General features: G+C 41.0%; 1 protein-coding gene across 2 annotated transcripts in view; it reads right to left on the bottom strand.

Annotated features, from left to right (window-relative positions):
• Positions 1 to 15,871, bottom strand: part of RTKN2 (rhotekin 2) — a 46,498-nt gene that overhangs the window by 18,543 nt on the left and 12,084 nt on the right. The window contains exons 4-6 of one of the 2 annotated variants that reach the window (XM_069979065.1): positions 9,989 to 10,042; positions 5,066 to 5,183; positions 254 to 451 (exon numbers count right to left, since the gene is read on the bottom strand). In XM_069979065.1, the coding sequence (XP_069835166.1) occupies positions 254 to 451; positions 5,066 to 5,183; positions 9,989 to 10,042 (370 nt within the window). The remainder of the gene's footprint in view (positions 1 to 253; positions 452 to 5,065; positions 5,184 to 9,988; positions 10,043 to 15,871) is intronic. The other variant, XM_069979066.1, reaches the window with a different exon arrangement.

Here is a 15,871-nt window from a genome sequence, read left to right as displayed (position 1 = left end):
CTACAAGTTTTTTTTTTGTTTGTTTTTTACGTGGCCAACCCTATTCAGTTGTGTAACTAATACATTTCAGTAAAGCTCAACTTTTACTAGAAAATATTTTTAAAAAATATAAGTAACAAGAAAGCCTCGATAGAGAAAAAAAAATAAATTTAAAAACTTAAATTTTATATTTTTTTACAAAAGAGTTATAGACAAAATAGCCACAAATACAGTATGTATATTACTCGTAATGAACGGTGAAAACACAACTCACGGCATATGAGGATTTGAGAACAAAAAGGATTCTGGCTCAGATTCTTCAAGTTCTGAATTAAATTTCTTCCCTGCAGATTTCCCAATTGAGTTTCTAAGCCTCCGTGCGAGTTTCTTGGGAGTATTCGCTATAGACGATTCCTCCATGCTGCAGCTATACACTTCTAGCTTTAATTGAAAGTCTGGCCTTGCCTCGGTGCTACAAAAACAAGTAAACATCTGTTGTGCTGTAAATTAATAACTCACAATAAGAAGATGTGTACTTTACATTAAAGCATATGAACAGAAGAGATTGATTGTGCTGTAAGGATCAAGCCAAGTGCATATTAATGAAGACGAACACGGAGACACATAAAAGGCGACTTCATAAACAATAAAAGGCAGAGCAGACTGGAAACTTGCAGTAATGTTTGTAAGAAAAAAAAATCCATATTCTCAGATCAGACTTCAATCCCAGTCTCCCCACTGCTTTTATTTACACGGAACAAGCAATAGCGAATAAGCAGAGTTTTAAGGGGAATAAAAGGGTGACAATATATGCATAACACAAATGACCATGCAAATACGCTACTATTCATCTAAAGTTATTTCCTACACAGTAGTGGCCGGGTATGTAGCTGTGCAAAGAACCATTCCGAAGCCAACTCTTCAGGGTAAGCTTAACCAGGTTAAAAAAAAAAATGCTGGCCTTACCATTTCTTCAGCTGGTTAAGTTCCAGCCTCTTTGTAAGCCCCACTCTTAAGGCCCTGTTACACAAAGCGATTATCAGCCATATTCGACCTATAATGGGCAATAATCGTCTTGTGTAATAGAAGACAACGATCAGTCAACATGCGCAATGTCGGCTGACCATTGTCTTTCAACATGTTGAAAGATTAAAGACCTAGATAGCAGCGATTTGCTGCCGCCACTCTGTGGAATAGGAACAGCAGCAGCAGACCGCCACTATCTTTTATGTGCTGCCCAGACGATCTAGCCCCCCTCCTCCAAGCAGCTCCCCGTGGCCCCCCCCCCCTGCACTCACCCGTTTGCTGCCAGCGCATGTAATAGTGTGAAGGTGACCATGAAGGGTTAATACTTTTGGAAAACATTGTATTCCTTGAAATGCCTTCAGCTTTGGAACCGCTTCTATCTGGACAAGACTGGTCTACGAGACATGCTGGAATGTTGGCAGCCCCCCCGAGAGGACACCACCTTGAACTCACAAAAGAAGAAGATGATGTCCAATAAATAACCACTAACCAGCTCACTGCGCCAGACAGGATATAGCTAACCATTTATGGAATAACCAATCACAGTATTACATGTATACTCTTTGTGACTTGAAACTCCACCTATAATGAAGGAGGATATAATCAATGTGAAACTAAATAAAGTAGTAGTATATACTCAAATCTCGGCTGAGAGAGAGGTTATACCAACTATCTGTGTCTGGTGTTATCTACTCATCGCTAGCACTCAGCTCTATTCAATTTGGACAGGCATAGTCACTTGGGAATAAGGTGGATGAAAGGGTAAAATTCACCTTATCAATAGTGCTGGTAGCAAGCAAGGAACAAGGAGCAGCAAACGAGTGCTGACCTAACAGGTCAGCACTCGTTTGCTCCTTTGAATTGCCCCATGTAATAGGAGCTTTAGTCTAAAGTTGCCCATACACCCAACACAAAATTCAACCTCACAATCTACCATAAGATGATATCAGGGGAGAGAAGGGTCCATGTGTTTCATTACTGTAACTGGGTCATGTGATCCCCAGCCTTATCCACAGAAAATTGGATCCTTAAGGTTTTTTTGAACCGCCGCCCAGTTCTTGCGTACAACGCTGGTCTATTACCGAGCACCAGCCAGGCATGAAGCACTGGAGGCAGGCCCACCGCCCCCCCAGTTTGAAAATCTCCTATCCCCTAAGTGACGTCGCTCCATAAGAATCAATGGAGCCATGTCAGAGAGGGGAGGGTGTTTATTCACACTGGGGGCTCGTGGGCCTGCCCCCAGTGCTTCATGTCCGTCCGGTGCTCTGCAATAGCACAGTACATGGGAATCGGCCAAAAGCACACACAACACAGCACCGGCATTCCCGTGGCGGTCTGTTAATGTTAAAAACATCAAGCGATGTACCTAGTGGTACATGCGTTTTAAGAAAGCTTGAGTTGCACTCATCTCTATTAATGGGGTATCCTTACCTAACATTTTTATTATTTTTCAGATAATGCGCAAGTAAGCAAGCAATTTTGCAAACCTTTCCATTAGCAAAAGTGCTTACATTTTAGCCAGAACAGCTCAACGCCAAGGTCACCAACCACCACTCTCTCTTACTACAGTGGAATATAATAAAGTACAGAGGCCTCAAGAGGCCTTTTGACAAAGCAAGCAGCGAAACGTGCGTCGAGGCGCACACTGTAATGGGGGTTTCTGACCTTGGTACGGCACAGGGCATATGATGTGGGCTGTTGTGGGTCTGTAGTTTAATATTTGTGTGCCTGATTTTGTTTATATAACCTGTATATTGCTACCTATCGCTATCTACCTCTATATATATCTGCTCTACCTTATTGCACTTTATTTGTATTTACCAACAAAACACAGTAATCACTGAACTCAAGGAGAACAGCGAAAAAAATTCCAATGAAGTACTCAATCAAGAGTCTCCACTGATGCCCCCAAAAATTTAAATATGCAAAACAAGAGTCCGTGGAGCCTCAGTTACGAGTCTCAAAACACGGGATAGCCAGATATCTCTAGCCTGTTGCCAACGGGGTGCCTCCATGATGGGGAGAGCACCACACCACCCTGATAAATAACCCCTTAAGTCCCACTCGGTTGCGAGTATTGGAACATAGACAGGGAAACAACAGGGTGGCCCCTTTTGTCAATGTCTAACTCAAGGTGCGAGTATTGCGATCATGACAAGGGCTTGCAAAGGCAGGCTTCCACCCACAGACAGCCGTTTCGGGGTTTTTGCCCCTCGTCAGTGTGGGGTAGGATTCTGGCTAGTTGGGGCAATGAAAAATCAACCAACAAAACACAGTAATCACTGAACTCAAGGAGAACAGCGAAAAAAATTCCAATGAAGTACTCAATCAAGAGTCTCCACTGATGCCCCCAAAAATTTAAATATGCAAAACAAGAGTCCGTGGAGCCTCAGTTACGAGTCTCAAAACACGGGATAGCCAGATATCTCTAGCCTGTTGCCAACGGGGTGCCTCCATGATGGGGAGAGCACCACACCACCCTGATAAATAACCCCTTAAGTCCCACTCGGTTGCGAGTATTGGAACATAGACAGGGAAACAACAGGGTGGCCTGATTTTGTTTATATAACCTGTATATTGCTACCTATCGCTATCTACCTCTATATATATCTGCTCTACCTTATTGCACTTTATTTGTATTTAATACAACTTCGGAAATATATATATATATATATATATATATATATATATATATATATATATATATATACACACACATACATATATATATATACATATATTTGTTTATATATTTTTCCCGATTGTGTGGCACAGCTTATAGATATCTGTACATTTGCATATCATAATTTTTAGGTATTTTCCTCAGACCCCATCTATGTAAAATACCACTAGTTAAAATAATATTGGACTATTTACTTATTTTGATTGTTTGTCCCACTTGCCCTGTACATACCGGTACCTAGTCCCCCCTATCTGTATTTTAATGGGTGTTTTTAACTATTTAGGATTTTTGTGTCAATAAAATGGATATCTAATATATATTTCTATATGTTGTGTTTAATATTCTTTGTGGGGGTGGAAAATATATGTTATTAATACAGTACAGGATCAAGTGAGCAGTCAGGTTTTGATGTCAATGTATTGAAAGCAGGAGACAATGTAAGGATCTGAGTGACAATGACAAGGGCCACGCCACGAAGGATTGATACTACACACAGTATTAGGAAAGTGGTTTTCATGTTATGGAGTACTTCATAGAATACATTATATACAACACAATGTAAAAAACAACATTAGCATTAAAAGCACATTTCAGTTATATAAATGCAGAAAATACAATTGCCAATGTATGAGCCCCTACATTTTTAGACAGATTATACTTCATAGCATAAATCAGTGATGGAATATACATTAGAAGGAAAAAAAGCAATGAAAGAAAACTAAAGATATGCATTGACCTCCAAATTAGAAAGCTGTGGGTCCTTGGCCATGAAATTGTGCTGTATAAACATGAGAAAAGGTAGAAGAATGTAAAGTAAATAAAAACATTTCCCAGGGTGCCTCATGTACTTAGCGCCATTACGGCTGTGGGTACTATGTATAAGGCTTATACACACCATTGTACTCCAAATAAATACAAAGGCTGAGGTCTAATGATCCTTCCATAAACAATTGTTCCTACTTTTCTTGAAGACACTGAGAAACGAGAAGGAGTGCTTACCTTGAAAACGTATGTGAGCACATAAGGCGCTGAGGATGAAGGCGAGTCTCTTACTAGTATCTGTACGATTTCCCTGTATTCAGTAGTTATATCCACAGGCTAATCAGGTGCTTTGGCACACTGGAGAAGGGATTACCCAACCCAGAACACCGATGCGACCAGCCCCAAGTCGTTCCACTCCATTAATATTCATTAAAAGGGGCAGGCTGGCTGGGAGTGGTAGTCTCGCCCCCAGAAATCCAAACAGCGCGAGGATGAAGGTAAGAAACGTACCTTCATCCTCAGCAGGGACATATCAGCAGGTTAGATTCGTATCACCTGCTGATAATTTCCATTTAAGCACAGCCACAGACTCAGCAGCATACAGTGGATACTTACAACTCAATAGTGTTTTCAAAGCAAATATCTGTCAATGTTTTGTCCACAATAACCATATCTGTATCAAACACTTCACGGCCAAGCCTCAACATGCAGAATACAGCGTAACGATCCGATCCTGCAAAGGAAGCAAAAGATACAGTTACTGACTGCATTGCAGAATGTAGGTATGGACCTTCACACTGATCTTAAACTAATACCTATGTTAGGCCAGATATGGTGGTGCATCCATAATGCAAATCTATAGCAATTTACAGTACAAAACAAGTGAATGGGATTTTTAAAACTTTACCCATATGCAGGTGCTTATCTGTAAGGCTGGGTTTACTACGTTTTTCTCCAAAAAATGGATGCAATTGTGTGTATCCCTTTATAAAAAAAAAAAATGGAACAAAATGCAGTCTTTTTTTTTTTTTTTAAACGTAAACAAAAATGTACTTGACCTTATTTTTGTATATGTTGAAAAAAAATTAATAAAAAGCGTTTTGATCATTTTTTTAATAATAGAAGTCAATAGAAAAACTGTTCAAACCGATGCACACAAATGCATCCATTTTTCCATCCGTTTTTTGCAAAAACAGATAAAAAAAAAACGTAGTGTGAACCCAGCCAATTGTCTTGTAGGCCAAAGCCTAGAGCAGCAGGATATAAGGGCAGCACACAACTCCACCCTCTAGTACAGGGATAGAGAACATTCAGACCTCCAGCTGATGCAAAACTACAATTCCCTGCTAAAGCTTTGGCTGTCCAAGCATGATAGAAACTGTAGTTTTGCAACAGCTGGAGGGGCGAAGGTTCCCCATCCCTACTCTAGTTATTCACTGCTGGCTCTCCAACATCCCCTACTAGACTCCATGCTTCTTTGCCCCAAGACCCTTATTACTTCAAAGGGGTGATTAAATTCTAGTCTGAATCTGGAATCTGAAATTTTAGAGGTAAAAGTAGCTTGCACATTGATTTATACAACACTGGTAATGACTAGAGAGGAGCGGACTTGCCAAACCCAAATGCTCGGCATTTGACTAGGGCTTCATCCAACTTCTGCAGCTTCTGGGAGTCAAACGTAGAGCATTCAGGTTTGTCTGAACCCGGAAGTTCAGCAGGATCGCTCATTACTAGTAAAAGATAATAAGAAGAACAGAAAATAATGAAGTTAATTGAAATGGATTCTAAAAAGCTGAACACAAACATCAGATATCTGCTGGCAGAAACATGGGGTTCCAGCCTGACCATTCTCCAATGTCTAATCAATATTTAGCATTTATTTGATAGAGTAACTATATCAAGAGATGAGCTTCAAAGACATTCCTATCTGTTAATGGAAATACTTTTTTTTTTTTTGCCAGTATTAAGGGATTAAGTCTGCTGGCAGTGTATAAAAGCCTATTACAAGCAAAAGCAGCTTATAGTGCTATGAAAGGCTGTAAATTAAAAACGTTAAAATGAGGATATTAAACAAGCAAAAAATAAAACCGTGGATGGATAGGCTTATGAAAAACTTATTTTGTATTTCTAAGCCAAATAATAAAACAAAGATGCAAAGGAATATCACAGTTCAATAAAATCCTTTATATACACACACAAGGTGAAAAAACAGCTGTCCACCTACCCCCAGTACAAGTGTAATATTATATTGTCTTTTAAACGCTATAAAACACAATAATGTTCCCTGCAGCCACCAACAGAAACCTGACTATTATTTTCTCACTTGTGTTTTTTTCTGATTTGTGTTACCCATGGAAACATTTTTATTTTTTTTATACTACTAGATATCCCTGGACTGTGCAGAATTTTGGCAGTTCTATACGAAAGCTTAAAGAGGTATTTCAGGAAAAAAAAAAAAGGATAGGATAGGGGAAAAAGTAGAAAATCACAGGGGGTCTGACCTTTGTAGCCCCTATTGTGAAGGTGGCCATGAAGGTGATGTTACTTTGGATGAAAACATTGTAATCCTTAAAGCAACTCTTTACCCACAATCTGACCCCCCCCCCCCCCACCCAAACCACTTGTACCTTCAGATAGCTGCCTTTATTCCAAGATCTGTCCTGGGGTCCGTTCGGCAGGTGATGCAGTTATTGTCCGAAAAAACAACTTTTAAACTTGCAGCCCAGCGCCAAACGGGAGTATCTGTGCCCTAACTTTGCACCACCCCTCTGTCCCTCCTCCCCACACTCTTCATCATTAGGAATGCAACTGAAACATTTACTCCTGTCTGAACATTGCACAGGTGCTTAACGATCCAGCCCATGTTCAGTATTCACACAGCTGACGAATAGGAGGCAATCTGCCTGGAGCATTCCTAATGATGAGGAGGACGGGGAGGAGGGACAGAGAGGGTGTGCCAGCCTAATGCAAACACAATCTAGGCCGCCCGTTGGGCACAGGGCTGCCAGTTTAAAGTTGTTTTTTAGGACAATAACTGCATCACCTGCCGAACGGACCCCAGGACAGATCTTGGATTAAAAGCAGCTATCCGAAAGTACAAGCGGTTTGGGGGGGTTAGATTGTGGGTACAGAGTCACTTTAAAATGGCTTTGGCCTTGTAACTGCTTCTGCAAGAAGGGAAGGAATGCTGGCAGCAGGCCCAGGAGCACAGCACCTTGAACCTACACAATAAAGACGCAGGTGAAAGACATGTTGTACCAGCTTCACTGCGCAGAACAGAAAACTGCTGATCATCTATGGATTGACCTATCAGAATGTGATATGTATGTCTTGTGACCTCACCTCTATGGAAAGTTTATATATTTCATGTGAAATCAAATAAAGCATGAGTGTGCACTCCTAACTCAGCTGAGAGATGGGGTTATACCGTTTGTTTGCCTGGTATCATGTCCTCGTCGCTAGAACTCCGTTTTACTTAATTTGGAAAGGGATAGTCACCTGGGGAACAAGTTGGATAAACAAAAGTCCAACCTTGACACCACTATCTCCGTATCGGGCCCTAACGGCTCTGTTATGAATAGAACCGCGGGTACGGCACGTTACCCTCGCCTCTATTCATTCCTATGGAGCGACGGAAAGAGCTGAGTACGCTGGAAGAGCAATGTACTTTGCTCTTTCCATCGGCTCAATATGAAGGAATAGAGCCACGGATCCACGTGCTGTAACTGTGTCTCTATTCATAACAGAGACTGCGGGGCCCAATACGGAGATCGTGGGGGGTACAGAGGTCGGGCGCCCCAAGATCTCCTACTTTTCCCCTATTCTGTGGATAGAGGAATGGTTAATCTTTCCTGGAATATCCCGTTAAAGAGAATGTACCACTAGTTACATCGCTTTGGGGGTTTTACATGGCCCCAGTGTAACAATATCCCCTTCCCTTTGTGACGCGGCTTCATTAGAATCAATGGAGCCGTGTCACAGGGGGAGGGGAGATCATCCCACTGGAGGGCGGCGGGAACGGTCTATACGTTTCAATTAAAATGCTTTATTTGTACAAATTTCACTATTTCTACTCAAGTATGCTTTCCCACCAATAACACACATCTGCATTGTTAAACAGTCATTGTAGTTCCAAATTCCCTTGCACTCTCAAACAGTCTTAGAACACATTCATTCTTCAGCGCGCGAGCCTCCCATAGAGTGTCATTATGACACAGAGGGTGGTGCATTCCGCCGCTCTTGCTCTGTGTGCACAGGGCCTTAGAAGGAGATTTATCACACTGGTGTAAAGGAGAATTGGCTTAGTTGCCCCTAACAACCAATCAGATTCCACTTTTAATTCCTTACAGATTCTTTTAAAAATGAAAGGTGGAATCTGATTGGTTGCTAGGGGCAACTAAGACTTTTCTACTTTACACCAGTTCGATAAATCTCCCCCTTAGTGTATTTCTGGGAATCATCAAGTGGCTTTGATCAATACACTGCAAGCATCAGGAAGAAATGCTGTTGCTGCCAGTGGTTTCTACCCTGCAGCCTAAAGCTTCACAGGAATTGTCTGACAGGTGATACAGAGGAGGGAAAAAAGTGGAGAATATTTAAAATAATTCTAGCTTTTTATTTAAACAGAAAGGAGCTCAGATATGTTTTAGCATATCCAGTATGTAAAGAAGCTGGAATTTGTTTCAAATAAAACAGGCCCAATACACTGTGGAGCTGTCATAGTGCTCGTGTTCATTTATTATACATGCGCAAGATATATATATTTTTTTTATACGTTAGCCTTCATAGAACAGCAGCTGCATTGACTACAGCACAGCCTGCAGAATACAGGGATCATACAATTAATAATTGAAATATATAAAACTCAAATCTGTCAAACAATGATTCTCATGCTGTGAAACAAAACAGAAAAGGGTTTGAAAGTACTGAGGATAAAAGAGCCCAATGTTGTGACAGTGATGCAGCTAGCAGGTCAGGTTCAAAGGAATTTCTGAATTGTCATGGAAAATAGAAGGGAGGTTATGTAACTATTTTCAATAATTCTGCCATAATTCTGGTAAAGGTTAAGGTTGGATTTTAAAGGTTGATAGTAAATGTTGGATTTGCAGTGCCTTTACACGGCATGAGAAATCGAGCACATGGGCTGCATGAACGATCACTGTATCATTTGTGCAGCCCTGGAAACTGATAAGATAACAAGCAGTGTATACTTACCATCCGTGCTGCTTGTAAAAATAAGCAGAAATGGGGGGAGGAGTAGAGGAGGGATCCAATAGGTGATAATGTCATCATGTAGTTCACATTATATTGGAAGAGGTACTCTACCTATATTGCATTTCATCGCTTTGTTTGAAAAAAAAAAAAAGCTCAAGTGTAACCCAAAATGTAGCACATAGATCCTGGATCAATATACTTCAACTAGGTTTAAGTTTGGAGTACTAGCAGTAAGCTCAAATGATATGGAATATGTTGAGTTTCCATGCTCTTCAAAACCAATCACACATACATAAAAAAAGCAGTTTTCTCATGCATACTTACTTTCTTTGCTGCTAAAATGCTCTGTATCCTTCCACATTAGGGGAATTCTTATACCTGAACAAAGATATAAGACAACAAATGATTATTGCCATTTTAAGCAAATGTTGTTTTGTATGATCCTCTATGTCTTTGTGTCATTTATGAAAGTATTAGAGAACAGCGGTGCCCCAATATCAGTGACTGCCCGCTTCATGAAGATTAACATCATAATTTACAGTCTTTCCTGTATTAATATTTTTTTATACTACGGCTGGGTTCACGCTGCATTACTGCAGTCCGTTTTATGCAAAAAACGGATGAAAAACAGATTAGTGTGCATCGGTTTTTCTATTGACTTCCATTATGGGGAGGGAAAAAAAAAAGAAAAAAAGAAAAACAGGTCGAAGTGCATCAGTTTTTTTAAACGTACACAAAACGTGGCTGACCATGTTTTTGTAAATTTTTTTATTTTTAAAGGATGCTTTTTTAATCTATTATAATGGAAGTCAATAGAAAAACTGATCAAAATTAGAGATAAGCGAACCTCAAGCATGCTCGAGTCTATCCGAACCCGATCGTTCGGCATTTGATTAGCTGGGGCTGCTGAACTTAAATAAAGCTCTAAGGTTGTCTGGAAAACACGGATACAGCCAATGACTATATCCATGTTTTCCCACATAGCCTTAGGGCTTTATCCAACTTCAGCAGCCACCGCTAATCCAATGCCAAACGCTCGGGTTCGGATGGACTCAAGCATGCTCGAGGTTCGCTCATCTCTAATCAAAATGGATTCAAACAAATATATCCGTTTTTCACTTTTTTTTTTTTTGCATAAAACGGATGCTAAAAACGGACTGCAAAAACTCAGTGTGAACCCAGCCTAAGCCAAAAAGATAAAGATTGCTGGCAGAAGATGATCACCTGGTGTGCCCCTATTTTATTTATTATTAGTATCATCTTAGAACAAAACACAGTAATCATTGAACTCAAGGAGAACAGCGAAAAAAATTCCAATGAAGTACTCAATCAAGAGTCTCCACTGATGCCCCCAAAAATTTAAATATGCAAAACAAGAGTCCGTGGAGCCTCAGTTACGAGTCTCAAAACACGGGATAGCCAGATATCTCTAGCCTGTTGCCAACGGGGTGCCTCCATGATGGGGAGAGCACCACACCACCCTGATAAATAACCCCTTAAGTCCCACTAGGTTGCGAGTATTGGAACATAGACAGGGAAACAACAGGGTGGCCCCTTTTGTCAATGTCTAACTCAAGGTGCGAGTATTGCGATCATGACAAGGGCTTGCAAAGGCAGGCTTCCACCCACAGACAGCAGTTTCGGGGTTTTTGCCCCTCGTCAGTGTGGGGTAGGATTCTGGCTAGTTGGGGCAATGAAAAATCAACCAACAAAACACAGTAATCACTGAACTCAAGGAGAACAGCGAAAAAAATTCCAATGAAGTACTCAATCAAGAGTCTCCACTGATGCCCCCAAAAATTTAAATATGCAAAACAAGAGTCCCGTGGAGCCTCAGTTACGAGTCTCAAAACACGGGATAGCCAGATATCTCTAGCCTGTTGCCAACGGGGTGCCTCCATGATGGGGAGAGCACCACACCACCCTGATAAATAACCCCTTAAGTCCCACTCGGTTGCGAGTATTGGAACATAGACAAAAGGGGCCACCCTGTTGTTTCCCTGTCTATGCACGGACTCTTGTTTTGCATATTTAAATTTTTGGGGGCATCAGTGGAGAGTCTTGATTGAGTACTTCATTGGAATTTTTTTCGCTGTTCTCCTTGAGTTCAGTGATTACTGTGTTTTGTTGGTTGATTTTTCATTGCCCCAACTAGCCAGAATCCTACCCCACACTGACGAGGGGCAAAAACCCCGAAACGGCTGTCTGTGGGTGGAAGCCTGCCTTTGCAAGCCCTTGTCATGATCGCAATACTCGCACCTTGAGTTAGACATTGACAAAAGGGGCCACCCTGTTGTTTCCCTGTCTATGTTCCAATACTCGCAACCGAGTGGGACTTAAGGGGTTATTTATCAGGGTGGTGTGGTGCTCTCCCCATCATGGAGGCACCCCGTTGGCAACAGGCTAGAGATATCTGGCTATCCCGTGTTTTGAGACTCGTAACTGAGGCTCCACGGACTCTTGTTTTGCATAGTATCATCTTAGGACAGATATGTTTATACCAGGCATGTTAAAATCTAGTTATTATAGATTTATCCATGACATCTGCTGGAAGTTTGTTGTGACCCCTTGTTCTTGTTTTCAATTATTTATAAAAAAAAATCCTTAACTTTACTTAGTTCTTTAAAGAGTCACAGTCTTACAAAAAAAAACTTTTGACATGTCATAGAGACATGTCAAAGGTTTTGATCGGTCTGGGTCTTAGTGTTCAGCTCATATCTAAGGAAAGGAAGAAAAAAAAAAAAAAAAAAAAAAAAAAAGAAGGATCAGGCTTCTTAAAGCTCCATTATAAATTTGACTTTTTTTCTAACGATATGGGTCTGAAGACCCGGACTGATCAAAATTTTTTTGTAACGACAGTGACACTTTAAGATATTTAAATATTTCAGTTATGTCCCCACTTTCCCTTCTTTTATCCAGACAACACATATAGTCTTTATTCATATGTTTTATGCTTCAAAACTCCCACCAATTTATTTTACTTTTTTGCCATATCTGGGCCCACTCGATTTCATCAACATCTCTTTATAGGCGAGGTCTCCAGAATCGGACACTGTATCCTAGGTGTGGTCTCACAATAAGCTCTATACAGCGGGATCACAATCTTCCTCTTCCTACTGGTTATACCTCTAGCTAAACAGCCCAGCATACGATTTGCTTTACCTACCGCCTAGCTGTACTGTTGATTCACTATATGGCTGTCAAATCACTACCCCTAAATCCTTCTCTTCTGAAGTCTTTTTTCATGTATTGTTAATGGTAAACAGCACCATTATGTCGCCCCAATTCTCCATGGAACACTATAGTTACAAGTAGTTCATTTATCAATATCCATTACTCTAGGTAATAAATCACATGCCACTGATTTATTGTGTACGTGTGGGGAGACTATGGAGTAGAATACATAGTACATTAAATGCAAAACTATAGCCCTTGACAAATAGGTCCATGAATATGTTGCACATAATAGTAAATATTTCAATTTGCAATAAAGTAATCCTAGGCAGCAGTTTCATTGCTCAATAACAGAAGGAGAAAAAGTATATTTCTGTGGATACAGCAATACAACACTTTTCCTTTCATGCTTTTGCAAACCTTGTAGTCATAAATTACACAGGGCCTAATATATATATGGCCTAGCCAGGTGCCACTGTATAAAAGAATACAGGTCTGGCTTCTCGGAGCCACAAATGCTGGCAGCATTAAGACACAAAATGCTCAAAATGCTGCGGCGGGGGTTTTCCCCCCAGAGATCTCCTTGAACAAGAGCAGCAAGAAAAAGTATATTCAATTTAAAAGCCTATAAAACATTTTCACTACCTGTTGACTGCAGGAAACTGTATTACATCTGAGAGATTAAACCAGGATTGCAACGCAGGTCTTGCTTGGCATTTAGCAAAAGGTGCGAATTCATTCTGATATGTTTTTTTATGACCATTAAGACAGAGCTGGTACTTCTACTGCAGATAAATCACAGGTGCAAAAACCCTGCCTGCCCGTATCGACTGCTAGGAAATCTGCTGGCAGAATTATGAATGATCTAATCCGACGTTGCTAACGCAACGGGAGCGTGTTTCAGCTTTTTCTCCTTCTTTAATCATTCCAGCCACAAAAAAAGGTAATTATGTAATACGTCTCGAGGGATCCATGTGGATATATTGTGAAGAAAAACAACTTAAGCATCTCTGCCAGCTCTTTTATATAATCTTGCTTTGCAACCCTTGACCTATTTGAGCCCTAGAAAGGTACTGCTGCTTGTATCCCTGGAGACTGAAACTTATGTAATTGCTATAATAACATACACTCAAAAATTTACCTGCTGCCCCAGAAACAAAAGAATGCTTGTTTGTAACAGTGTTCTGCTCTTTTTAAGAACAAAAGCCATAAATAAGCCGGGAAAGAGACAATGTGCAAAAAAAACTCTAAACATTTTCAGCCATTACAAAATGGGACAGTTTAGAGCGTGTAGTAATAAAAAAGGGCCAATCCACAGAGGAAAACATTCTTTGACACTCTAATGGCTGCCAGAGGTAGCATTATAATAGAAACTAATGGGTCCAAAGATGGGCTACAAAAATATTGGATGATCTAAAGTATAAAACAGGATAGACTTTCAGGGGTACTCCCATCTCAGCTAACATAGTTATACTTTTAGGACTTGTCAAGATAAACATTTTTGCAAATACATTCATTTAACAAACTTGCCTTATTCTCTTATTAATTATTAATATACTGCTTATTCCCTCCCACTATGAACAGCTCATTGTCCAAGTTACCACCCACCACTTTGTTTCTCTGTTCTATTTGGGCAACAGATAAACTGATGTAATGGAAGCTCAGTTTACTGATTTTAATCATAGTCCTTTGTATTTTTAACAGACAGAAAACTTTGTCAAAAAAAAAAAAAAAAAAAAAGGAGTACAAATGGACTGAACTAAACCGGAACACAACTAATGCAACGTGATCTGAATCAAAACCCATTGACGTAAATAGGGACCTAAACTGAATGGAAAGGGAATTTAGGAGACAAAAACACAGATGTAAGCCTAGCTTTAACTGTGTTAGTTGAGATAGGAATACCTCTTTAATATGGGGATTCAGGGAGGGGTCGCAATACAACCCCGCCACACCCAGCTGCTATGTTCAGTCAAGGACCAAGGTTATTAACGGGCGTGGACCGCTGTAGCTGTGACAGCTGTATTTAAATGTCTTCTATAGCCCATCTCTGGTGTCAGACACTGACGCTGATACCGGCTAAGTAATCTATAGATCTGGGCTGCAGTAGCCTAGAGTAATACAGAACTGATCTAATGGATCAGTGCTGTATAATGTATACTGCACTGCTCTTTCCCCTCTCCAGCCATTCCTCTCCAGTCGTTACATTGATGTCTCTTTCCTGTGCCAGTCACCCATTAAAGGGCGGCGGTAAAAAATTATTCACAGAATAACACACATTACAAAGTTATACAACTTTGTAATTTATGTTATGTCTGTCAATGGCCCCCTTCCCCATGTCCCACCACCCCCACCCGTGTACCCGGAAGTGTGATGCGATATACTCACCTGTCACATGCAGACACCCGTCTCCGATCTTCATTCAGTGACGTCTTCTGCGGACGGTCGGCGAACAGCTCCGTCTGTTCCGAATGCCGGCCGCCCTCTGCAGCGTCATCCGATGCTTAGCCGCGATTGGCTGAAAATAACTGTGCTCAGCCAATCGCGACTGAGCAGCTGATGATGCGGCCGCGTCATCAGCCACTCAGCCACGATTGGCTGAGCATAACTGTCCTCAGCCAATCGCGGCTGAGCACAGTTGTGACGTGGCGGACGGCCCTAGACACGGATCAGGTAATGTATAATGCACCACACTTCCGGATACACGGGTGGGGGGGGGTGGGACACGGGGAAGGGGGCTATTCACAGACATAACATACATTACAAAGTTGTATAACTTTGTAATGTGTGTTATTCTGTGAATAATTTTTTAGCGCCGCACTACCCCTTTAAGTCCAGAATTCACTTTAAACTCCTTATCCTCACCCATAAAGCTCTCCACAATTCTGCCCCTCCATAAAGCTCCTCCCTCATCTCCAAGACTTCTCTTGTGCTGCACCAGTTCTCTGGAATGCTCTACCCAAAGACCTCAGACTCATACCCAATACATACAGCTTCAAGCGCACCCTGAAGACTCATCTTTTCAGGCACGCT

The sequence above is a fragment of the Dendropsophus ebraccatus genome, chromosome 8 (genome assembly GCF_027789765.1).
Source record: "Dendropsophus ebraccatus isolate aDenEbr1 chromosome 8, aDenEbr1.pat, whole genome shotgun sequence".
NCBI classification, from domain to species: Eukaryota; Metazoa; Chordata; class Amphibia; order Anura; family Hylidae; genus Dendropsophus; species Dendropsophus ebraccatus.
This window is presented reverse-complemented; position numbering and strand designations above follow the sequence as displayed.